Here is a 26,622-nt window from a genome sequence, read left to right on the forward strand (position 1 = left end):
AGGTTACGCTATAAGACACTGCTGTTTTTTGTCCATGTTTGCAATCCCATACAAGTGCTGCTAGCACTGAAAGGGAGTGGTCTGAAACACAGCACATGAGCAACATCAGCTTGCTGACAGACATAACTATTCAATGAACGCAGTTGCAACAGACTGTTTTTACTACCTTGAACTCACCTTTCCACAGCAGAGATAATACAGTTAGGAGACAATACAGTTACTTCTATTTGAGACTGAGGAAAAGGAGCTTTTATTCAATTTTATTTATTTTAATTAACAATTACTTTCTGATACCCAGGGTAAAACAAGTTAGACCCATAGGAACTCCATGGCTAAAGATAACATACATCCCACATGCACCAAATCAGGCGATGCTGTACAAACAGAAGCCATCATGCATCCCCCTCTGAGCAACCTGCTGAGACACAGACTGCACATGCCCATTGGGCCAAGTCTGATACAGCAAGTCTTGACTGGCAAGATCTCAAATGAAGGATGCACATATTTAAATGCTCGAACTTAGTGGAAACAGAATACGTACTTAAAGCCTGCTTGCATACCTTCCTGGATGGCAAACGACAAGCAAGAGAAGCCACAAGCCTATCAACCAAGCCTCCAGCCCACACTCTCACATTTGCTACTTTTCACAAACAGACGCAAACAATCCTGCTTAGCTTTAATGTGAATGTGTGAGTACTACTGTCCTCATTCTCAACAGCACCATCTTAAAAATTATCACCTTGAAATACTAAGCACAAATTGTCAGTGCTGGTCCCACATCCAATGACGGCACCAGTTATAGCTTTGAGCACGTCTAGATTAACGCTGGCCTTTAAGTAATAGGTTTGTTCTGGTCCTTAATCTAACAGCACTATAACTGTTCTACCATTGTTTTATAAGTTTTGTAATTTTCCATTGTCCTGAGAAGACTTCCAGGCTGTTCTTCCTGCAAAATACATTCCCCAAAGTATCTGTAGTATCATTGCTACCCATCAGAAAAGCTCATGAGCTTGACAGGCATTGGTGATGATACTTCAATGGCAGTTTTATTTTAGATGACTAAAAAAATAATCTCATGGCCTGTTCATGAAGTTGCTGGCACACGCAACACTTGCAGAATTTACCAAAAGTTGAAAGTGTCAAGCACCTTACAGGATTTTCAACATGGTATTTTGAGCTCAGAACTCGAACAATACAAATTCAGATTACCCGCATATTCAAATGACTAGACATAGAACAAATTTGAATAAAGCACTACTGACTTGCAATGATACTTCCAAGTTAGCTTCACAGATGCAGCTTTAAAAGCCAGGCTTTCAGAGATAATGCAGGAAGGCAAGAGCTCCTTCCAAATACTGAGTCCCACCCAAGAGCCAGAGTTCTGGGCCTGCTGCAGCTATTCAGAGACAGCAAGCACTTGGTAAGGCAGCTATTTTCCATTAAGACACTCGCTCAGTCACATGTCAAGAACCAGAACAGCCAAAAAGATACTCCAGGTCTTCAGTGCTGGTTGTACAAGCTATATCACACTTCCTCTCATTATGAAAATATCAGTTTCACTTAGCCACACAAAAGGGAAGACCAGCCTTCTGTAAACTGAAAAACTGCAAATGTTTTTGTACAGTGTTATATTAGCACAGGAAGCTACCTGGGTTTTTAGCATCTGTGACCACATGCCCTTCTCAGGAATTTTCAGCAGAGAGGGAGTTCAAAAAGATTCACAGGAAGAATGTTTAAAAATAGCATCTGTCCCAAAGACAGTCTAGATCAAAAAACAGACATCCTGTTGACTCAAGGGACTTGCTCTTCACCCTTTGTTTTTACCTGGGCTATAAACTTTCTGCTTTGCTAGCAAACATTCATCTACATCCCTTTGCCAGATCTATAGCCCAACTACAGGAAACTGGTTTACAAAGTTCCAGAGATAGCAAAGATTACTCACAGTTGCGGATACTGATAATCATCTGAAGCCTGCATGCTTCAGTTAAGCCATACTAACGCATGAACACAGGCTAGCTGGACAGAACAGCACTGGGCAAGGATGCAATGTGATGTATGGAGAGACAAGCTAAGTCTCCTTTCCTAAGGCTGCCCACCTCCACGCTACATGCTACCGCAAATCCTCCCCACTTTTTTTTTTTTTTTTAAATGTAACAAAACTAACAGAAGATGTTTGCTATAATGCAAGAATTCTGTTCCAAATACCTTGAATAAGACTTACACATAGTGCTAGTAACAAAGAAGTTCTACAGACCCAAAGAAATTAAGAAAGATCCAACAAAAAAATGATGCGGCCCATTCTTGCCATACAACTGATTGCACACCATCAGCAGGCTCTAGATATTACAGATATGAAATGGAGCTTTCACAAAACTCAGCTCCAGCTGAGTTAAACAGAGGGAAGTTTACCATTTTAACCTCTGAGTAATACCTCTGAACAAAGTAAAAGCACGATCTGGCAAGCTGAGGAATTCACTTCTGTTTTTCCTCATCTTCCTCATATGTTAAAATGAAAAAAAAACACAACACTTAGTCTCTTACACTTGTAGAATAGAAAAAGTGGTGATTACAAATGTGCACTGATGATCTCGTCTCTGATACACTGCAGTTCTCTTCTCCTGGCCCTCCTTTCATCACTTCTTCCTCTAAAGCAGCCATGAGAAGTTGGGAGTATTACAGAAGCTGCGCAGGTACAATGCCAAGCAGCTTACATGTAAGATAAGCACTTGGCTCTCACCCATCCTCCCACCCTATTAAAAAAACAATCATATAAGTATTGCCATTTGGGCCTCAATGTATTTGAGTTATTGGCATTGTTAGATATTTAAATGAAACAGCATTAGCACACTACGTCTTAGACAGCGAAACTGGCCAGTTCCACTGCATTGTTCAGAGAGCAACCAGTAACACCAGCACCAAGTGAAAAACCAGAAAGGCTGACAGAAACCTGGAAGTGTTTGTTTTTCTGTCCTAATCCCTCAGGACATTCAGTCATTACTAGATCAGTGTTTTCCATGAAGACTAAGTGGAAGGAACTGGGTGGATGTGGATGTGTCAGAACTATGAAAATGTGAAGTTCTCACAATAGTTTCTAAAACAAATTACCCGTGCTAGGTAGCCTCAAAAAGTTAATCTCAAATGAATACTCATCAGCTAAACAAATTTGTAGGTTCACATATAAACATGATAGTAAACACAAAAATAGATCTAGTGTGTCCTCCTGACTATGAAATGGAGAAACGTGAAACAAAAAGCAGTTTTAATTAAGATTTAAAATAATGCTTCCTTGCCAAAAGGCTACCGGAAAAAAAAAAAAGAAAAAAAAAAGATATAGTCTAACTACTTTCTAGAAAAACCTATCAGTTATAAACCATGAATTATAAGAATCTTGAGAGAGTATGCTTTTTTTTTTTTTTAAAAAAAAAAAAAAAACATGGGAAATCACCCTACAATGGAAGAAATTAATTTGTGGCTGACCTGGCCACTGCAGTATTTCTTCTTTTGTAAGTCTTCCCTTTATTATACATGCACAATTTCACTTCTCATTTCGTTGCCTTTTTTCTCCTTTCCTCTAAACTGGATTTTGAATATCAGTCACTGTGACATAACCTTTACACTGTTGTCATAAGCTGCTGCCCATGTTCAATGGAGTTTTCTCATGCTGATGCAGCCAATGATTATCTACAGTTATTATCTATTCTATAGCAAACCCTGATATAATTAATGTTTTTCTGGCTTCCCTGGGGAAGGTGTTAATGGTGACTGTGTTTCTTTAGAAGCCATAGCAACTGTTTTATTACAGACAGGGTCTCAATAGTCAATTCCTGTGAATTCCCAAATTCTCTAATGTCTAGTAAGGGATTAAACCACACTGTGATCTATGTAAATTGGGGACAGGAAAAAGGGGTGTCTGGGTGAAAAGGAGGGCACATCATAGCAGAAGTTGCTTCCTCCATTCAGTCAGATATTTTGATAAAATCATAAGATATCTTTAACGTTTATATCAGTCAAATTTAGTTGATGTTTGCCAGAGGGTTCAAAATGTGTCCAGATATCTGCTCCCAGCAGAGACCACTGAAGTCTCACTTCCCTGGGAAATAACACTGAAAAGGTGGGAAATAGTTGTAATGAACGATATTTCTTTCTTCTTGCAGACCATCCATTACTATCGGTCAGCCCTATTATTCTGTATTTTACGACTAAAGAGGTAACAAGTTACACACAAAGCAACAGCACCGGAAGTACTTGTGAAGCAGTGCAAGGCCTATCAGTGCTCCTGAGTGTGATACTGAGTTACGTTCAGTCAAATATAGGCAGCTGCAAAGGACAGAACACCAAACATCCATAAATCAAGAATGCGAGTTCTCGTCCAAGGCAAACTGGAGGGGAAAAAAATTTCCTATGAACTGCAAATGACACAGCAAGTTGGCTGACAGGCAGAACAGGTTCTGGTACGTCTCTGTTCCGGACCACTCTGCCCCACATTACCCATGCCCTTGCCTTCCTTTGTCCCTAAGCCAGGTAAGATCACTTACCTGGAAATACACCCAGCCTACCAGGGCTGCTAGAATTTGAATACATGTAAAGAAGAAAATGAATCAGTCAGCACGGGTTGAGAAACGTGAGAAACATTCAAACCACCCGCGCCACAAACACATACCTCCCTTTCAGCTACCAATGGGGATCCCGAAACCAAGTTTCTCTTAATTACAGCCCTATGCCTATTTTTAGCACGCTGCTCTGAGCAAGCCCACTCAGCGTGTTAGCAGAAGTCAGAAACCACCGGCAAAGAAGCAAGGTGAACCTCAAGCCTGCAGCCAGCTGGCTGCAAAGCAGGCATGAAACGTGACGGGCTCTGCAAACACCTGAAAAGGTGAGTAAAGGGAAACACCGCTCCTCGATGGGGCATGAGGAGGGGAGCCTTCTGCACTGTGAAAGGAAAAGTGCCATAGCAAGGCTGCCAGGAACCTTTGGAACTAGAAGTGAAATATTTGTACAATTCACAGTTAGTGATGTTTCCTCTTCAACACGATTGAACAGGAGTGTGAGAGGAAAAAAGATCTCTGAGGACGCTGCATGACCGCTGTCGTGTTTCTCCCCTGTCCCCACACACAACCTAAGTATTAAACTTCTTTAGGGAAAGAAGGGGCGGACATAAGCTTGCATGGCCGGCGATAACAGTGCTTTTAACGCCAAGTAGCACCTCTTCCTCTGAAACAATTTAGAAAAAAGAAAAAATACAAAGTTAACAGGAAGTAGACAGCGAGGTTACGCTTTCCCGGCAGAACATGAAATCGAGTTCTCTCGATTTCTGAAGTCTTTCTCGGGTCTGAAGCAGGAAGTAGGAGCAATACACAGCAGCTAAAGCTCAGACCCAGAAGCCGCCCCCATCCTCAGCACAGCCCCTCAGGCACCCCGGGGCGCAGCAGCACCCATCGCCGGGTGGGGGGGGCACCCCCGGGTGTCTACCACCTACCGGATGAAGGTGGTCTTGCCGGTGCTGTACTGCCCCACCAGCAGCACCATGGGCTTGTTCTCGAAATCGGCCTCCTCCAGGGCGGGCGAGTGGAAGTCATGGAAGCGGTAGTGCTCCTCCAGCGGCAGCAGCTTACGGAGGTAAAGGTCCCGCAGCCCCCCGGTCACCGTCTGCACCACGTCGCCGCCTCCGCCGCCGCGCTCCCGCCCGCCGCCCTGCTTGCCCAGCCAGCTGAACATCCTGCCGCTGCCAGCTCCGTGCCGAGACCAGCCGAGCCGTGCCGAGCCGTGCTGAGCCGAGCTGAGCCCCGCTCCTCCCCGCCCACGCGCCCACGGCCCTGCCCCGCCGGGGAGGTGGCGCCGGTGCCGCGGGGGGGCAGCCGCAACCCACAGCACCTGCAAGCAGGGGCGTCCACCAAGGCGCTCCTAGCTTGCTATCCCCCATTCCAATAATAATTTTTTTTCTTTTTTTTTTTTTTTTTGGGGGGGGGGGTGGGCGGGTGGGGGTATCCGGGTATCTTTTTTATTTTTATTTTTATTTTATTTATTTTTTAAATTATTATTCGGGAACAGCTTGGTTCCAAAGCCGCCTCTCATATATTTATTTATTTATTTATTTATTTATTGTACCTGCTGCCCCTCTTCCCCGCTGGGTCCGGCTCGGTCCCCGGGAGCGCAGCCCCGCAAGGCGGAGCCGCCCGCATGCCTGGCGAGTTTGGCTGCTGACGGCCCCGGGAGAGCTGCGGGGCGAGCACTGCGCTCGGCAGCTATTTTAAACACGGGAAATTCCTCCTATAGCGCTCATGGTTGGCTGGGGGACGTGCGTAACGTATCTGGCCATTAGTTTTAACCTTGATAATGTGTGTAGCTCCAAGGGTGGAGCACCTTTTCCATCGGTTTTGCAGTAGATTTTAACGGAATACGATAGCACGCTTGCTCAGACACTGTTAGTTTTTCATTTTCCATTATTTCATTTTACATAAATTCATTTTTTTCATTAGTGATTTACACTAGTACATTCATTGCATTAGTTCATTAATTTTACATTAGTAAAACGAATATCATTTCTCTCTCTACTTAAAAAATGAAAGCTTGGGCTCCCAGTTAAAAAAAAAAAAAAAGTGGACATTTTTTTGCTGAGTCTATGTGTAAAAACGCTGTTGGAAATAAAACTTTTGTGTCGCAGTCTTACCTCATTGCATCTTTTGCAATATCCTTACATTCTCAATCCCTTTTTGCTGGTCCAGCACACCTCCTGAGTCACATTTTTAGCTATTTACCTCTCTTCCTTCTAATTTCCATCATGAATGTTACCTAATCTCCATGTGCTCTTGCTCTTTTCTTAATGCACCAGCAGGTTTAGATGTACCCTTTCCCTGTCTGCTTCCTCCTCATACTGTTCCTCAAAGAAGAGAGGTTAGGCCTTAATGCTGCTCAGCCCTGAGCTCAGCCACCCTGCCTTTTCTTGGCTCCTTGCTTCACATTTTATTTAGGGCTGTGCATGTGTTTTGCAATGCTTTGTTGCAATTTCCATGCTGAGTCTAAAGATTTTATACCACTTCATGTAGGGTATGTTGGCCGGCTTCCTCATTTTTTGAAATACCCTTTTTTTGTAGTTTGGTTTTGTATTCCTCTCATTTTTATGACTTTTCCCCCTTCCATCTTCCCCCTGTTACCTCAGGGCTCTTTCAGCTGACATCATTACAAGTAACCTTTACAAGTTACATCATTACAAGTAACCTTTTGGTTTCGGTAAGATGCACTGAAATGGCAGATGCCAAGACACTTGCTTTCACATGAAGGATTGAATTCATTGATGCATTCAGGATGCATTCAGGCTTCTATTAACTTTTTTTTTTTGTCTGTTTTCTCAGTATTTCTGGACAGAGAGTGATTTCCCTCTTCAAATGGTTTGCGGCTGGGTGTAAAGCAGTCTATGTAACTATCAGCATTATGGGGCAAAGAGCAATATTGTGTGTTGCTAACATGGTGTAGTAATTTCTTTTAAACCAGTCTTCTGTCACCACATTTTCAGCAGTTCCAAATACTCCAGAGCGTTTATTATTTGCAAAAATATCTGAGCTGTGGAAAACCTAAGTCTGGGGTCAGGCCACCTGCCCACTAGTCTTTTATAGCAGCCAGCATTTGGTGACTGGAGAGTGTCACAGAAAGAGGGCAAGAGTGTTGCAATGCTTTCTCAGGCTATCCTCTCAGCCTCTGCGAACTGGTGATTCAGTGCAGGGCCGAAGCAGATGCAGAGCCCATATATTTTTTAGCCCTTAAAGACTGCCCTGTGAATGCACCAATCAAATTTTTTTTTTTTTTGAACCCACATAAACATTTATCAACAGCAATATCCAGAGGCAAAGCAGTCTATAGCATACTGGCATGGTGTGTGAAGAACTACTTTACTTTGTTAACTTTGAGTCTGTGGCTTGCCAGTTTTGCTTTTTCCCCTTGGGTCCTGTTTTAAAAGAGAGATGGTTACCCCTTTGGTTACCCCTTTCATTCTCCTCTATATTCTTGTTGAATATAGGGAGCTCAAAGCCATGAATTATTATTTCAGTCCCACTGTGTACTTTTTGAAATGGGGCAAAGTGTCCATTGTTCTCTGTGACCCTTTCGTGGCAACTGGAAAGCTGCAGGAAGGGCCAGGAGGTGTTTGCACTCACACATCTAGCTCTGCTTGTCTTCAGACTTCCTGCCTAGATGCTTCCTGCTGTCAGCGGGAGAATTTGCCCTTCAGACAATAAAGCTCCAACTGTATATGGGTAACTGGGAGTGCTTCCAGATTCACAGGTCTGGCTGTGCCCTTTGGCTATGTCCATTCCAATATTGCGATGAAAGACAGCATGCATCAGCACGACTGCCACCTTCACCTTCTGGTTTCCATGGGAGGAAAACCCTGGGCACAGAGCCCATACAGGAGCTGTGCAGGCTCCTGCAGCACACTCCGAGAGGTAAACGTTCACTGACCTAAGCGGGAGACAGAAGGGTTACATTTCTGTGCACCACCTGGGGAAGACCCTTGACTTCGAGGGCAAAGGGATTTCCAAGACTTCCATTTTCAACCTACAACAACAGGATCTCTTGCTAAAATAAACTGCAGCAGAACAGACGATAAGGAAAGCCTGCAAGAAACGTACCAAGGGGCTGCAGGCTGGTAGATACATGTCAATCAATAACATTGAATAGCAGTTAAACTTGCATTAGAAAAAGAATAAACAGAGACCTGGGATTCCATCTGCCAAAGCACAGCACTCCAATTGTGTTCAGCACTGAGAACGGAGCAACGCTGAACTTAGACAATTAGAAACTCATGCCTCTCTCCCACCCATCAGAGATGCTCTGTTTTGCTCAATAATCATATGAGCTCTTCCCCTCTTTCTGCGTATTCCTCTCAAATCTATTCCTGTGTAATATAATGGAAAGGCTTATAAATGGCTTATATTTTGTTTTGCAGATAACTTTAAGTTCCTGGACTCTCTCCACACAGAATAATGTCTTTCTCTGCATTCCAGGAGAGCCTGATTCCCACTTCCCACAGGTGGACGAGCACTTTACAGAGTTCAGATGAAGTTTCAGCTCCTTATCTAAATGGTATTAGACCTGCTATATCTGTTTCAGGAAAACAGACTGCTCATATGAAAGAAGCCATGTTAATGTGATGACCAAAACATAAAAGAAAGTCAAAAGTTAATAGTCTGCTAACTTCCACTGGACTGCTCTGCAACAAGTTAAAAAAGCACATTTGGGTGATATTAAGAATACAATTTTAGATTGGCTGTGCCTATGTTTCTCATGTCTTTTCAAATGTAATATCTCAAAAAAGTTTAAACTTTTAAATCTTCAATGTGTATCAGTAACACATATCTGGTCTATTGAAATAAATTAGTCAGTTCTTCTAGAGATGATCCTTAAATGATCCTTAAACTCAAATGATCCCAGGATCCTGGGACACTTCACATCTAGGCCTGGAGTAAGTGTTATTTCTTCTGCAGTACTTTTTCAGCAGCTATGCGATAAGTTTGCATGTTGCTGAAGTCATCTTTCTGGTACAGGAAGAAACTCCTAAAAGAAATTGCTCTAACATATATTTGCTGCAAAAAATGTTTATTTCCCGTAACTCTGACTCAAAAAAAAAAAGTGTTTTATTATCTAAAGTTTAATATTTATTTACATTCACATAAAGAATCCTTAGCTTACAAATAGCCGTCTTCTTGGTTTTCACTTAGAAACAATGGATTTTGTTCTCTGTTACAATTCTGGACTTACAATCCTCTCTTTTTATAGCACAGGTAGAACACAAACACTGCCAGCATCAACTTCCTCACCATCTCTTGTCCACAGAGTTCAGCCTTGGCCTGAAAGGTCACTTCTGCAATTGAGAGCATGGCACAGCTTCACCTCACCACTCTCCTGGAGTTGTCAACGCGGGAAGCACATTAATTTATTAAGGAAAAGCTCTGCTTTCTGTGTTTATTTCCTTCACTGGCAGACAGGCTCTAGCATTTCTGATGACAAACAAAGCTTTCTTAGCATTCTTTAGCTTTTCTCTTTCTAATCAAGATCCTTGCGATTTTTTTTTCTTAACAGGACTCACAGATATTTTATTTCATATTCCTTAGGGCTGTGCTGTTGGCTAGATGCTGGGATTCCTGTCTCTTGGGCACACACACACCCTCACCACCAGGTGGTTTCTGCAGTGATTGCTGTTTCTTTTGCTGCTTTTTCCTCTCCACTGCTGTACGCAAGGCCTGAATAATCAAGTCTTTATTATTCTGGACATTGTAGTAACTTAGGTTCACCAGCTTGTCAAAATCTTCCTCTGAATAACTCAGATTGTTTATGTAGTATGGACCACAGGTATTGGCAACATCAACATCACCCTCTGCCATCTCCGAGGGACTACGTTTCACCCCTAAGGGACAAACAGGGACTTGGTTAACAAGCAAAAAAGCAATTAGGGTCAGGGTGTTTCTTGGGCATGCACACACTATCGATCACTTCAGAGGCATTTCATTGTTGGGATATTTGATTAGCAGCAGGGTGTGGAGAAGCTGGTGGTGGTGAAGGGAGCAGGGGTTGTTCTCAGTATTTGTGGAATTGCTAGGACAAGTAGAGGAAGTACAGTAGCTCCTCTTTTGAGCACAGGGTGTGAGGCTGCATTCCACACTACATCATCCTCCAGCCCTGGGGTGAGCCAGCAGCCTGGTCCCCAGGTCACCCTCAGTGCTGATGCATCCCCAGCCTCCCCTTGCTGCCACCTTCCAGACATTGCAGCACCTTACATTTCTATCCAAGGGGGCAAGAAAATTGCATATACTCTTCCCCTCTTTCCTCGCCTTCTCCCAAAGCAGGTAACTGCAGCAAGGACTTCATTGCAGCAGAGTTTCTTTCCAAGCAACTTTCTGTTCCTTCTTTGTCTCCACATCTTATTATTTCCCTTACTGCTGTAAATATGTGCAGTTCTGTGGTTCAAACTTTCCAAAGGCAGTTCTCCCTTTTCAATGACCTTACAGATTATCTTCAACCCAGCACAATCTGCTACAATGACTCTTGTTGCATACTGGGAAGAATTTGTAAAAGATACAGAAAACAGACCTAAAAAACTATTCTATTGTCTAAACTCAGAGACTTCACAGAGCCATTATCTGGATATAACCCAGAAGCAGATGGCATGAATATTTACCGTAATTTCCTTGAGCTACCTGCTACTATAACTACAAGCCTTATGTAAGGTCAGAAATGAGACTGAACCTAGTAGTCCCTGAATCACTGAATTTTGGAAGGGACACTGAAAAGACTTTTCATGCCCATTTCATTATCCCAGCATTACCAACTCATATATCACTGACTGAAGCAAAATAATTAGGCAAGTAGTCTCACAAGCGTCATCTCTTCAAATGCTAGATCCATCGTATATGATGATTTCAAAACAAATTCCATTAACTTATTTTAATTCACTTAGCAGTAGAGAGCAGATCCAAAGCTAATGCAGAATGCAGTGCAGAACTTCATTTGCAAGCTCTCACAGCAAACATTTGTAGGGACTCCTGCAGTGGGTTGTTGGTACTGGGAGAAAAATATCCACAGCTTATCTGGGGATCACAAATCTCAAGAAATTTATGGATGCAGAATATATAAAATGCGCATCTCCTCACTTATTTTTTTTAGCGTCTTAATAAGTCACCATAAGTCAGAACAGCATCTGATCTCAGCTGCTATGATCTCTCAAGGTCCCTTCCAATCCCTGACATTCTGTGATTCTATGACATGTTGAGCCCTTCTCAGCTCAGCTGAGACTTCAAGTGTGATGGCCAGATAAGGACCTGTTCTCTCCGTTTAGTCTCAGCTTGCAGCCACCAACTGAAACAGTCAGGCTCGCTTCAAGTGTATGCATGTAAGTATACAGATCTCATGCAGGTCTTCGCATACACCTACACGCCTACTAACACCCCTTTTGAGACTCCCTGATGATTTATGTTGCCATATAGCACCCGCACACCATCTGACATACAGGTAGGTAGCAGAGTTAGGAACAACATCCCTAGGTTCTGCTAATTATTGAGTTGAGAGGGGAGGTAAACTCCCTCACAGAGTTTACAGAGAAGTTAATCCACAGAGATAATCCTGCTCTAGTTCTTTCTCCTTTTCTCTTTTTCTAATTCTTTCTACAACGGGCAACTGCAGAAACTAACCTCTGAGGTATCCATCTATCTTTTGGTTTTCAGTATGCTGTGGGGCTTTGAAGTGATTAAAAAGTAAGTGTTCTCATAGCATGAGTTAGGGATTTTAGCATCTGGAGAAGCAGTAACTGAGACTTTTGGCACCAACAAGGGTAGTATGTAGATCTGGCATACGGTACCAGAATTTAGGATTTGTCTGTTTTGAAGTGACTGGCAATGTTGCTATTTAAACTCTCTTAAGTTTCAAAGTAGGACCCACTGAAGCGAACAGAAACTGTCTGCATGTCTCAGTGCTATATTTTAATCGCTTCACCAGTTCACACTTTTGTTTTCAAGGTTATCTGCGTAACAGTAAGCCTGGAAATGATTTTAAACAATGAAATTCTTAGATTCCCAAGAGCATTCTCTAACAGGAAAGGATGAGAAGTATGAGAGGAAATAGCACTGCTAATTTTTGCCATTGCGGACAAACAGAATACACTTTTCACTGTTTATCTCTAGAACCTACCCATGAAAAGCCAAAAAAACCCGCACACAAAAAACTCAAACCTGAAGAGGGGCTTTTATGCTCAAGGCTGATCCCAGCTGCTGCTCTACTGTTGAGGAAAATTTACGTATTTTAATTTCCCTGATATGATTCAGATCTAAGCAAAGGGAGTCTGAACCTGCAAGTTGTTTACAGGATGGTCTGAACAACAGATATTGTACAGTAAAAAAAAAGAGAAAATAGAAGGCTACTGCCTCTGATGATATGATGGGTTGCTGTAAACTTACCAGGTGCTTTGTATTCTTTGAAGGTGTCATTTACTAGCGGGAAAAATGTCACAATAGGGGTCTCTGGACTCTCCTTGTCACCAAGGATGTAGCATTCCTTCAGATTTGGTGTTTCCTGATCATCTGGCACCTCAGTAGGGAAAGGAATTCCTTGGTTTACAAAGTATTTAGAGGCTTCTTTCAGAGGCTGGTTTGCCATAATAGGAAAAACAAAACAAAACAAACAAAACATCAGAACATACAGAAACACTTTGAATTTGACCAAACCCAATTTTGCTGGGATTGCTTGTGGAGTAAGGGCCAAGTTCTGGCAGATTATGGCATGTACCTAATTTAGGTGTTGTAGACTGTATATGGAACCAAGCTCTGGAAGGCCAGGCAGCAGGTGGTCTGAAGCACCCCTCTGCTTTTCAGATTGGGTGTTACAGTAGTTGAAATAATTAAAATTTTAAATGTGTTTAGCTTTATCCATGTCCTGGTTTCAGGTAGGACAGAGTTAATTTTCCTCCTAGTAGCTGGCAGGGTGCTATGTTTTGGATTAGAATGAGAAGAGCGCTGATAACATGCTGATGTTTTAATTGTTGTAGAGCAGTGCTTACACCAAGCCAAGGACTTTTCAGCTTCTCGCTCTGTCCTGCTAGCGAGCAGGCTAGGGATGCAGCAGGAGCTGGGAGGGGACAGACCCAGGACAGCTGACCCAAACTGGCCAAAGGGGTATTCCATACCATCTGACGTCATGCTGAACAATATATAGGGGTGGCTAGCCGGGGTGGAGGGGGGGGCCGGCTGCTCGGGGATAGGCTGGGCATCGGTCAACGGGTGGTGAACAATTGCATTGTGCATCACTTATTTCGTACACATTATTACTATTAATACTATTATTATTATTATTATTATTGTTATTCTTTTCCCTGTCTTAATAAACTGTCTTTATCTCAACTTCAGGCTTCACCTTCCTGTTTCTCTCCCCCATCCCGGAGAGGGAGGGGGGAGGGTGAGCGAACGGCTGTGTGGTGTTTGGCTGCCAGCCGGGCTAAACCACAACAATCCATTCTACATCTAACTGACTGCAGATTGACAAAAATACATTTAGGTATAAAATGGGCAGATTCAGTTTACTAAGTGCCTACTTAGTGATAATAAAGTACTGCTCAATAAATGCACGTGACCCTGGTAAAATGTTAGCTTATTAATGCTGCACAGGTACTGAAAAGAGAGTTTCTATGAGTAGAGGATTGGCCATTCTGGGACCTGAATGATGAAGCAGAGATATCAACAAAGAAGAATGTACAAGGCTCACCCCTGTCTGGGAACCTGAGCTGTAGTTGAAATGCAAAATGACATCCATTTTCCTTTCTGGTCTTGTAAGTGGTGGGTAACTGGTGGCAAAGGCAAATGCAGTATCAATCAAGATGAGGTAGTCTGTTGCTCCTGTCAGGTGGTTGGGCTGAGAGTCAAGCTCACAGTCTAGAAAAGAAGAATTAGTTTTTGAGAGGAGCTCAGTACAAGAGATGTATGGGTATGCTGAAGGAAGTCAATTGTTGCCAAAAGGAGAATTAGCTTTTTGTATGTTTCAGACCCATAGCTGATAGCTACCGTAGAGTCATTTCTGGATTCTTCATCTGACTTCCTATTTCCACTATTTACTTTGCAATTTCTTTTGCTTTCATGTAAGTAAAAGGGGTTAATTTGAGGGTCAGGAGAACAGAATTAATTCCATCCCCTAGTTTTGTGTGACCAATGAGGAGAAATTCTTTAATAGGGAAAAAATTAAAATAACATCTCACTGTCTCAACAGGCTGAATATTGAAGATGTTTGATGCTGGGCATGCTGTGAGAACAGGCACAAAAATGTTAAGGTAGGCAGCCACAGCTCCTTGTGGAACATAGAAGATCTGGTACCAGACCCAGTACAGGTTCCCGAACGGTGCAACAGAGAATACTGTTATGAACATTATATCTTGCTTATAAGTAAGAAGGTAACGTGAAACAAGGCTCCATAAAACACCCCTTGAGTACTGTCTGGGCAACAGACACCGTATGATGGCACCAGTCCCATGCCATAAGCATGTAGGCTGGTTGGCTTGCAGGAGTATCAGCAGATGTATGCTGATTGACTGATCAGGGCCTATCAGTTGCTAGTCTTCACAGATTTTTTAGGAACTTATTTTTGAAGCCTCTCCTACTGACTAGTTTCACCTTTTTCAGTGACAGTTTCAAATATTATCAGAGAATGGGAACAGAACTAAAAGCCAGCTTAATAATCCCTTCAGCATCATTTCATTTTTAAAGGATAGTTCAATATATACCTAAAAGCAGGATGTTGTTACCATACCTTTCCATGTAGAAAACTGGCTCTCTAGGTAGTTGTTGTTCATCTGGAGGCCTTTTAGGAAGTTAGGGATTTCTGAAGCTGCTGGGCGTATCATGACAACATCTCGGAAAACGTCTGAAAAGCTGCCAGTGGGACAAACCACTCGAGTCTCCAGCTCATTTGGTCTTGTAGGGAATAGGGTTTCATCATCTGCAAAAGAAAGGATAACAATTCTTTTATGTGCTATAACTGTGGAGGTCAATCTACGCAATCATAATCTGCTTTAACATGTTTGGGGAAACTTTGACTTCTTGGTCTTTTCATTACCAGGATTTCCACAAATCTCAGTTTTCAGCTAAGTTTGAAAAAATTCATTTCTTCTCAGTCCATAGTGTTAAAAGCCTTGCTTGTATTGTAAATGAATCCATTTCTTCTACTATAAATTACTTTGCTTTTCTTTGATTTTACCTGCTACAATATCCTGCATTTACCCTGTCTTCCCTTGCTACTTCATGTTACAGATAATCTCTCCATCACACAAATAAAAAAGGCATAAGCACAATGTCTCTTACTAGCAAATAAAAGCTCCTTGTTTTAACAATCAGAAACTAACCCCTACAAGTGCAAGAAGATAAAATAAATCACCCTTTTTGCTACATTCCTCTTCCTTTTCATCTCCCCTCCTCCTCCCCCCCAGTATGTCTGTGTTATGTTTCCCCTTGAAATTCTACCCTGCAGATCTTTCTTAATTTGGTAGCGAGTTTTGCAGATCTCATCCTTATGAGTAATTTGGAATGACCTACAATAGTACTTAAGTTTGTCTTTGTGCTTTGTAGACTCCAGACAGACAAGAATGGTGCTTTCTTTTCTTTTTGTGAAGCTTCATGCCACAGTCCAGGTTCAAAGAGACAAAATGGAATCCTGTGGATCGCCAGGGGAGGCCTCCAGGCTCTCCTACTATATAGGGACATTTTTTCCCCAGTTTTACCCCTGTGCTCTGAAAATAGCTCATATGAAGGCCATTTCCCCTTTTTTCCTGTGACAGATCCCATGGATTCTCTTCCTCACACAACTAAAATGATTACCATGCGGTAATACATAGCATGAATTTCCTCCTGGTTTTTCATGTGGATTACAAAAAGCCCAGAAGAGGAATTCCACAATGGCTTTGAAAAATTCGGTGAGACAACGGTAGCACATAGGAGAAAAAAGAAAGAAAAGGAGAAACTAAAACAACATTATTGTATAAAAGTAACCCACCTATGTTGGTAATTTTGTCTTGGGTCCATTTGTGCCAGAAGTCTTCTGAATGAACAGATATATACCAAGCATCCATAAGATTCAAAGAAAATACACTGCTCCAGATCCCTGTGGTATAGAATATATTTGGCAGAAAGAAAACCAGTAAAGACCTAGAAGCATTTTCATTCACAATGACCTTCTTTACCTTCTTCATTCTCCAGCAAACTTTTCTCATTACATTATCCTTGTGGGCAAATAAAAAGGGACTATCTTTCTGAGTCAGTATATGAATGCATAATGTATGTAAAGAATTCAACTTATTGGTATATATGAGCAGGACTGGTAGTATTTTCAGTGTATCTGCTAACACCTTCATTTTTGTTATGTGGCAAATAACATTGTGTCAAATAAATCTAATATTTTTACCTGCCCTCAACATTTCCTATTTCCAAATTCTCAGTATTGATAATTCTAAAGGTTTTACTTATTTGGAGCATAGCCCTGTTACAGGTATGCAGTTATCACAAAGGCCTTGCAGAAAGAAAACATTCAAAATTCCTGCAGCAAGGAGGAGGCTGACTTGAAGGTTTTGAAAATAGGAAGTGTAAATGTATGAATCTTTTGATTTCTCCTCTGGTTTGGAGGGCGGGGTGTATCTGGGCTATATTCTTGAGTTCTTCCCTCTACTAACTTAAATGGTTAAAAAAAATTAAATCAAGTACTGAACTTAATGGCAGTCCAGGCTGCCACCTATCTGCAATCTTTCAGGCTAAGAAAACAACCACTGTGGTTAGATGTGATGGGTGTGCAATGGCACCTCCCTGTACCCTTCAAATTGTGGAACTAAACCAAGCATTTTGGGGAAAATTTGAGTGAAGGATGGAAAAGGCTACACCTGAGCAACTTGGCTATAGCCTGACCACAGTAATAGCAGCTTGTGGGCAGAAAAATGGGCTCAGCCATGCACGAAGGAGCTGCAGGACCTACCTAAGTCAGTCCCTGCTCTGTTCAGGGGCCAGGGTGCGAAACAATTTGCTTCGTTTGCTGAAAAGCTTTGGAATAACTGTGTCATGGGAGTAAATAACACTTGCTGAATGAGGAGACTCTGGGTCACTAGCAGGGAATAGGGATAGAAAAGTCCCAGCACTGCTCTACAGCAGTGATGAAGGGAGTGCCAAGGGGAGACACATTGGAAGGGGGCTAGTGACCCGCTGACATTTCTGACCGCAGAAGAGGAGATCTGGGCACCTTGTTTGACTTCTCAGGGAACAGGAGGTTTTAGCTGCAGACTGCTTGCTTGTGCCTCACTGAACTATAGTGAAATCTCCACACAGGTAAAAAGAAAAAAAAATTGACTTCTCCAAAAACCCCTGAAACTTCCTTTATGCAACTGATAGAAGTCAGAAGAACAATGAGGCAAGAGATTGCTTTTGCAAAGAAAAAAAGAGGTATTTCTTACTAATTTTATTGTTCTCTTGCATGACAGAAAAATGGTATCTATTAGGATCTGCTGGCAATCCAAAATGGAAGTGCTATCCTAGAGTATTAATCAGTGTTCGCTGCAGCAGCAACATTTTGGATAAAGGACTGTATTTTAGAGTCTCAGTCTAAAAACAGACTGATGATTTGAATTTACTGCAATGTTACACAACTTTTGATGCTGTCAAAGATACATAAATATTATGAAGGCCTCATGTCAATAAACATAACTTTATATGACATCAAATAAATCTGTTCAGCTGAACACAATTGTAGAGAAAATAAAAAATCCTGCACATGATGACCTGCTATCAACTCTAATATTTTACCATATTCTTTTGACAGACAAAAAAAATACTAACTGCTTCATTTCAGAAGAGGGATTTGCTCAGGATAGACTATAATAAATTGCTTTTTTTTTTTTCCCTAGATTGACAAATCACCTTCCAAAAAGCAGATTCTGGATTCTGGGATTTTCTTCATCAGATGACCCATGAAGAACTCACTACCGAAATCTTCTGCGCGAATGAAAGCACCATATTTCAGGAATCCTACCTCGTAAGGAGTGAACTCTACCCATTCTGAAACGAAAAAGCACACGACAGACTGATTACAGCAGCAGAGGCTCAAAATAGTTGAATAAAACCTGATACTAGCCAATTTAAGACAGACTGGTTTCTGAGCTAACATCCTTTGAAACGGCCATTTTATTCACTCTCCTTTTCACAGTGTTGAATATGAAGAGTAAATTGTCCCCCTGCATCTAAATATGTCTGCAAAGTTTAGATTTCTGACACTTCCTACAGAAATGCTTAGCAGGTAATTTCATATTAATATCGTCCATCATCTTGTTTTTGATCCTGTATACAGATAGATATAATATGGCCTTCAGAAATTTAACTATTAAAAATTTACTGTTAGGTGGATTGGCCCTTTAGAGGATTTGTGCATTGAATCAATTTGTTTACCTAGTCCTAAATGGAACCCTACTGAGATTAAAAGTTAAATGCAATTCAGGAGTATTATTACCTCTAAAGTCCTGGTCGCTGATTTTGTCCTTCACATTGAGAGAGAGGTAGATGGGCAGGGGATTCTGACCCTGATTTAGTGCCTGCTGCTGATCTGTGAGCTTATGGGAATCCTCCTGTTTTGAAGAAGGACAGTAGCTGAGGACAGTCAGATGACACAAAGAGCCTCCCACCTCACCTAAGCCTGGGCTCTGACAAAGAAGAGCATACCAGACTCTGACTAGGATGTTCCCCACCAGTTTAATTCAGAGAGATGCTGTGATCCCTATCTCTGACCCTCCTCTGCCTCAGCACTACAGCACACAAATAGTCCTTGTGATATGAATACTCTACGTTCATATGCTGAAAAAAGTATGATATTTCAGCAGTAGGTAGAAAATAGTTATTCATGTTATTTATTCCATGAAAAAAAAAAAAAAAAAAGGAAATATTTGAAAAGCATTCTTGGCATGGACTATTTCATTCAGAAAGAGTAACCTCTGTCCTTACAGCCCAGAAAACCCTCTTTTCCTCAGACCTCTGACTGAGCCAAAGCTCAGTCAGAGCTAATGTTCAGCATGGCTTGACCCTTACTGCATCTGCTGTGGAGCATTTCACATGGTTAGAGAGGGTAGAAAGAGCAGAATGGTTTGGGAGCAGTGCCAAGGCTTGAGAAGGAGCTGACCTCAGCTCCTCCTGAAAGGGGCCCTTGCAAGAGTTGCAGGTGCCCTCCCCTTGCTGGAACAGCCCTTGGAGGGATGACTGTGCCATCAAGGCCACTGGTCTTCCCTCAGCTGATGCTGGTCCAGGGGGCAGGGCAGTGGCGCTGCAGGGACACTAACTGTCCTTGCTGAACCCACCCCTATGAGGTCTCTCCCACTGTGCTATGTGATTGAAATTTGGATATGGTGGGGTTATTCATAATACGGTGGGAGTATTTTCCAAAGTATAAACGGGAAGGAAATATTCATGAATACTAACTAAATCAGTATTTTGCCTTTTGGTGGAAATGGTTACAGGGTGAAGCAATACCACTAATGACTCAGATACTTTCTTTAATTTTCATTTGCAATTTTTTTTTGCCTTGTCACACCGTATAGTGCTTTTTGACAAGAACAGCAGGATTTTCATTTAAATATTTACATGTGAATTCACTTTAAAGTTGTTCATACTAGAAGTTTTCCATTATTTGTCTTTATTGTCACCCTATATGTTCCAGGTGTGATGTTAAGGTTTATGTAATAAAGTCAACAAACACAAAGAATGACACTGTCAAGGCACATACTTTTTGCATTTATCTGAAAACCAACCAACCAATTAACTTCCCTCTCCTTTTCTGTAAGGGTGGTCAGACACTGGCACGCATTGCCCGAAGGTGTTTTGGAGTCTCCACCTAGGCAGATATTCAAAATTTGACTGGACAAAGTCCTGGGCAACTTGCTATATAGCTGACCCTGCTCAAGCAGAGGCGTTGGACCAGATGACCCCAAGAGGTCCATTCCAACCTCAAATACATCGTGATTTACAGTCTGCCCTCACTGATACATTCTCTAAATATGCAAATCTGAAGAGAAAAGCACTTGTACCTTTTCATGAAACATGGTTTCAATGATGAGTCCCCATAGGTCTGTGAAACTTATCTGATGTCCTTCTTGTTTCCGCTGGCACAACTCTTTCAAGTAGTATTTCAGACGATCCGGGGCAAAACAAGTAAAGAACTTATTTTTAAGCACATGTCTTCGGACATCATTGAGTGTTTCCTTAAGGTCCTTTTGAGACCAGTCAGGATCCTCATACAAGTTTGCCATGGTCCTAAAAAAAATTAAGAAACAGAAGGAAAAGTGTGAATTCTGAAGCTGAGCTTTGTAAAGTTGTGGAGGGTTTTGTATGATGCCTTGATTTACATCACAAAGCACACGTGTGAGTGGTACCATCCACATCTTTAATCAGGACTGCTTTAATTCCAGATGCTAGCAAATAGCCAATGAAGGAAATGAGGAAAAAAATCACAGCAGTAAAATGAAAGCCCTTTCTTGATACTGGCCAAAAATATTATGAACAATGATGGCTTCTGATTTTGCAGATAATAACCACTAGATATTTAACAAGGCTCCAACTAACACCTCACCACTCTGACTCTTTGGATCACTTCTCGACAACATGTATAGAAAACTCCTATGAAAACTTTGCAAATGTTGGCCTTACCATGTTGTGCCAGATAAACCAGTGATGTATGAGACACAGTCCAAGATATTCAGTTCCTGCACACTCAGAAGGTGAGCGTACATGGCTGTCAGAGCTCTGGTTCCACCACCCGTTGTCATGATTGCCACCAAAGGTACCTGTTCAACCCCAAAAACACGTGCATTTAATGAGGTGGTGGGGGAAAGGAGATCACAGAATCGAAGGGGTTGGAAGGGACCTCGAAAGATCATTGGGTCCAACCCCCCTGCCAAAGCAGGCTCCTTAGAGCAGGCTGCCCAGGTAGGTGTCCAGATGGGCCTTGAATATCTCCAGAGAGGGAGACTCCACAACCTCCCTGGTTGTGGAGATAGATGATGGAGATAGATGTGAGATAGATGTCAGTGATTAGAAAAGAGAGCATTACAACACTGATAAAGTAATAAGGATGCTGCGTATCACAGGTCTGCAGGGACAAGCAAGGCTTGAATTTATAATGGGGCATAGATGGAGTAAGAGATGCCCAGAAAGGTTGTGGAGTCTCCATCATTGGAGACCTTCAAAAGCTGCCTGGATGTGCTCCTGGGCAACCCACTCTGGGTGTCTCTGCTTGAGTAGAGGGGTTGGACCAGACAGCCTCCAGAGGTCCCCACCACCCTAAACCATTCTGTTATTTTTTCCTCTACCAAGCAGCTGTGCAACAGGACACGAAATCCATGATCTCAGACATTAAAATTTCAGTGCTCTGTTGTAAAACCAATAGCACAGATGAGCAGAAAATGGTCCCTCCTGCCATCTGAACCAGATTTTTACCAAATACAATAGACCAGAAAACAAGGTTGTTGTCTCACAGTTTGTGCTAATAGTAATAATCTCTCCGTTACTGAAGTTTGCTAAAGCTAATTCCTACTACTGCATAACTATTTCATAGACCATACTAGATGTATTATGACTGGTGGGTTTAAGTAAGCACAGACCAGTTCAGACCATATGGGACAAGGAGCTGGTGACCCCATCCCCTTTTATAACTTCTTGAGGGAAAGAGGAGCCATATTCACCCTTCCTACCATGTATGTACACAAAATACTAGGTATACAATTGAGTTGTAAATACTTTTTTTTTTCTGTGATGATACAGAAATCCAGGGTCTGGTAGTCTTAGGGGAAGTTTAATCTTTAAATATGAATTAGCTCAATTAACAGTAAAGACAGACACCATCCACTGGGGTGAGTTCACATCTCATTGCAAATCAGGAGACTCTAGGAGGGTGGTTCTGCAGGGAAGTATGTGTGCCTCTAAATCTGAGGGGAAGGAAATGTCAGCTTGGTGCTAGCATTTAAAAGTGGTGTCTTGTGTGTGAAAGGTCCAGCTGCGCAAAAAAAGTTGCTGAGCTCAGTTTGGGGCAAAACAAGGAAAACTTGCCATCTCTGCATCTGAGTTCAGGCTTTACAACACAGTCTTGGGGTTATCATTAAAAAAGAGAAATAGAAGCCTGATTTTTCCCTGCCTTAGGTGCTCTGCTATCACTCCCACTGATCAAGTAAGTGTATGCTCTAGCTGCAGCAGATGTTAAAGTTAGACTAGCAGCATGCTCTGCTCACAAAACAGGAACCTAAATGCCAGCACAAAATGCATAACAATACAAAACCCAGTCTGAATTGTGAGAACTGCTGAATCAATGGGTTAGGTCTGGCAGAGATGATTGTGAATCCTAAAAGGTTTGGCTTCAGTCCTGAAAGCACCTAGCCCACCTCTGCATCATTCCGCAGACTGCTATTCCATGCAAAGATGGATCCTGTAGGAACAAGGCTTCATGTTTTTTTATTGATCTTGCCAATGAGTACTCATTTCTTCTCTAGAATAACAAAGCCAGCTATAGCTTGCATAAGAAACTTTCTGATCTCCTGGAAACAGTGAAAATTGAACACAAATGCTACATTTTGACACCCAGCTGTGGAGAAGTCATCTACCTCATCATCCTGCAAGTCTTCCTCCAACTGAAGAACATCCTTCAGAGCTGCTGCAACAACCTTCTTCCTTTTGCAAATGAAATCCTTTTCCTGTGTACACAGGTCAAAGCCCAGGCGTACGTCTAAGTCTCCCTGGCTGGAACACAGCATCAGGTACCACATATCATGCTTATAGTCTAATTCAGTAATTGAATTGCTTCTACTTCAGAAATAGACATGCTTCACCATCACATCTATACAAAGCAGACTAGGAAAGGATGAAATATTTGAGTTTGTTCCTAGAGAACAACAGTAAATCTTCCTTTGGACTGAGGAAGCTTCCCCACCCCTCCTTACTGAAGATGCCTGAAATTAGATACAGCTGCAACTAATAAAATTGCTCCATTTCAAACATGAAGCCAAAAGCCTGAAGAGGGCAGTATTTTAAAGATGGCTTTCAAACGCACTTTCAAAGTTGTGCAAACATCCACTGATGCCTGTGAAGCAAGGACTGAAGCCACAGACTTTCAAGTTCATTTTTCCTGGGGGTGTTTAAAGTCATTTATGAGTATTTATAAGTACTACAGTAAGAGTTTGGAAGCTGCTATGAAAATCTTTCATAGGTGGGGTAGGGGAGAGACCTTTAAATGACAGCTGTAAACTGTATGTCTGTCTCATAGAATATACGCTGAAAATAGCATGATAGAAGATGCACCCAATTTTGCAAGAGAAAAGAAGCTTCTAGAAAATATAACACATTCATCCTCTGAAGTTTACTAAGGCTTTAAACATACATAATGCATTTTCTTTGTTTAAAAATAAGCAATCATTTGATTGAGTTAATTTGCATTTCTCTCTTTGAATAGATGCTTAAAATACACATGGTTACATTTATTGTGTCAATTTTTTCATATCCTAGGGTCAACCAGGTACTCTGGCTTTGGTCTTCTAGTTCCCTGGTCTGTGCTTGGGGAACAGAAGTGACTTCTTCCGATTAGTTTTGAAACACTGCTTTTCTTGCAAATCAGCATTTGGAAATTTCTAGAGGTTTCAGTGAGTGCCTACAGTGGGCCTTAGTGAGTAACTTGGATTACAGTAAGATATCAACAGAAAATTTGTGTGTTCTTGATAAAAACCTTTTCTTCACTCGTATAGTCCCACAACATGAAATTAGAGGGCCTGAAAATCTCTGTATTGTGTACTATGTCTGTTTTATTACATAGTCTGAAATGAAAACAAGCCAGCATTCAAGGCACAGGTGGCAGTAACAAAAGGATTGCAATTTGACTGACAACTTTCCAAACGCAAAGGGACGTGGATTAGTTGTGGACTTGGTAGTATTATGTGATGATTGGACTCAATGATCTTACAGGTCTTTTCTGACCTAAATGATTCTATGAATCTATAAAGACAAATAAGATATCTTACCATTTTTTCAGCTTAAAGTGGAAATCAAATTTTCTGTGCTGAAAATCAGAAAGGAAAAATAACGAATATTGATATTTTGTTTAAAACAGTCCGATTTCCCCAATCGAAATGAGACATAGTTCTTTTAGGTCATCGTTACATCTACAAAGCTCCGAACTTCAGTAAGCTTAACTACACAAATAAGTAAGAGAAGAGCTGCAGCACTACACCTCCCTGAAAGGCTCCACCATTAAACACTGGTCTAGAAACTGCAGTGTTTCACAAAACAATGTGAGATACAAGGAGAAGCCCGAGAGGCTGTGCATCCCAAAAGCACGGCTGAGGAGGCTGTTTGGTTTGCCTCCTGGGGGGCTAAGCCTCACACCCTGGTCCCAGTGGCACCCAGTGACCTCAGCCTGGGTAAGAACATGAACCATACAAGGAGGGTGAACAGCAGCTCAGGCATTTTTCTTCCTCCTTCTCTCCTGGATTTCGTATTTCATTTTGCTCCAAACAGTTTACTTCATTGTGCGTCACACTATATACAAGGGTGGTTAGAAAACAACTGATTCTGTATCAGAGAGGTGATCTTCAGTTTCTTCACCTATGGAACTAGCAACAATTTTTGGAAGTTTGTGAAGGAGCCCCAATGACCAGCAGACATACCTCACCGACTACTTCCCGCTCAGAGGGGAGAGACTTCAGAGGGAGAGTCAGGGGGATGCTTCTTCTGCTCCTCCTTGCTCCGCATGACACACAAGCACACTGAAAAGGAGCACGGAGGTCCTTTTGGTTAAGACAGAAACATTCTTCTCCTGCTGCCTACTCACACATAAAGTTCAGTTTACAGCACTGTCTGTGTTGACTACCATGTTCAGAGGTAACGTACAAAACTGGGAAACCTCCTCTTCTTTGTGAGTGTGACATCCAGTGAGGGCTGCTTGTATTTGGCGTAGTGGAAGAAAGTGGGATGTGGGATAGGGGAGCAGGAGCCACAGCCCAGTGAAACTCTCTGGGTTTCTTCAAACGATCCTCTCACTGTAAACATTAGCTCATTCTCTAAAACAATGAGATAAAACACACACAAAGTTACCTTTAATTGCAAAAAAGAGAGAAAGGGAAAAAGGAAGAAAAATGTAGATTTGAACAATCCCCTTCTCCTCTTCCTACATACTTGGAAAGCTGACATCTGAAAGTGATCCAAGATCACTACGCTACAGATGGTTTATCTTTATAATGGGCTGAACAAAAAGCTGGACATGAGTGTGATATGAGTGGCAGCGAGTTTTAAACTGCTGCACTTCTATTGCAGCTGCATCATGACACAGTAAACGCAGCGAGGTACCTTCCTCTGTAAACCATCCTCATCCCAGGCCAAGTAAGGAGCAACAGAAGATCTCAGTCCCCTAAAATAAGATCACATTCTGCAGTAGATGGCCCTATTTATCTGAAGAGACCAGCTAATCCTGCTGGAGTGTGTTATGCATGCTCTGAGATTGCATACCAGATCCAGACCCTCAGGGGAGGTGGGTAGAGGAACTTCTAGATTCTGGATCTTGACCAGGGTCAGGCGTGAGCCAGCTGCTGAGCGGCTAACCCCTGCAAAAAATGAGGTGTTTCTGTGCATGTGCAGAAGTCCAACTGTCAGAGATCCTGAGGAAAGTTAAGGTCATGGACTATCGCAACCAAGGCAATAAGCTTCTTCAGGGATTAGCAGTACAACAACACAGATTTTCAGGATCTCATCTTGGGGCTTAGATGCCCTCTGTACAGGCATCTGGTGTCTGGCACAAGGTTCCCTGGGCAGTCAGAACCATGAAACTACATCTGCTGCAGCACTGGTGGTGTTCCCTACTGCAAAGATTTTGCAGATTGCTTTAGATGTGGTCAGTTAAAGCTTTAGCATTTAGATGATGCAATTACTAGGCACTGTTAGAGAGGGTAAAGTCACTAATATTCAGTTAAAGAATTAGTAAGCTTACCTGCAAAATGCTTCTTTTTCATCCTGCTCTCCAACTCAACTTCCAAGCAGGCTAGTTCACGACACTGCAACAAACATGACCAGGACAGAGAAACAGATTACTCATCCAGCCATCTCACTACCA

General features: G+C 42.0%; 2 protein-coding genes and 1 long non-coding RNA gene across 5 annotated transcripts in view; 1 reads left to right on the top strand and 2 right to left on the bottom strand.

Moving 5' to 3' along the window:
- The window catches only part of EHD4 (EH domain containing 4), a 26,824-nt gene extending 20,944 nt beyond the window's left edge, over nt 1-5,880 (bottom strand). Inside the window, exon 1 of the mRNA XM_040557998.1 lies at nt 5,477-5,880. Within this exon, the coding sequence (XP_040413932.1) occupies nt 5,477-5,715 (239 nt within the window). The 5' untranslated portion in view covers nt 5,716-5,880. The remainder of the gene's footprint in view (nt 1-5,476) is intronic.
- LOC121070614 lies at nt 2,141-19,009 on the top strand. Its single transcript, XR_005820155.1, has 2 exons — nt 2,141-4,873; nt 18,404-19,009. It is a non-coding gene; the product is annotated as an uncharacterized LOC121070614 (long non-coding RNA).
- The window catches only part of LOC121070612 (cytosolic phospholipase A2 epsilon-like), a 38,138-nt gene continuing 21,067 nt past the window's right edge, over nt 9,552-26,622 (bottom strand). For all 3 annotated transcript variants that reach the window (XM_040557995.1, XM_040557996.1, XM_040557997.1), the window contains 14 exons: nt 26,500-26,563; nt 25,407-25,576; nt 25,184-25,282; nt 24,539-24,576; nt 23,132-23,267; nt 21,186-21,322; nt 20,567-20,792; nt 19,003-19,117; nt 18,417-18,554; nt 16,513-16,620; nt 15,274-15,462; nt 14,239-14,405; nt 12,939-13,125; nt 9,552-10,396 (listed from right to left, as the gene is read on the bottom strand). In XM_040557995.1, the coding sequence (XP_040413929.1) occupies nt 10,086-10,396; nt 12,939-13,125; nt 14,239-14,405; nt 15,274-15,462; nt 16,513-16,620; nt 18,417-18,554; nt 19,003-19,117; nt 20,567-20,792; nt 21,186-21,322; nt 23,132-23,267; nt 24,539-24,576; nt 25,184-25,282; nt 25,407-25,576; nt 26,500-26,563 (2,085 nt within the window). In that variant the 3' untranslated portion in view covers nt 9,552-10,085. The remainder of the gene's footprint in view (nt 10,397-12,938; nt 13,126-14,238; nt 14,406-15,273; nt 15,463-16,512; nt 16,621-18,416; nt 18,555-19,002; nt 19,118-20,566; nt 20,793-21,185; nt 21,323-23,131; nt 23,268-24,538; nt 24,577-25,183; nt 25,283-25,406; nt 25,577-26,499; nt 26,564-26,622) is intronic.

This window comes from Cygnus olor, chromosome 5 (genome assembly GCF_009769625.2).
Source record: "Cygnus olor isolate bCygOlo1 chromosome 5, bCygOlo1.pri.v2, whole genome shotgun sequence".
NCBI classification, from domain to species: Eukaryota; Metazoa; Chordata; class Aves; order Anseriformes; family Anatidae; genus Cygnus; species Cygnus olor.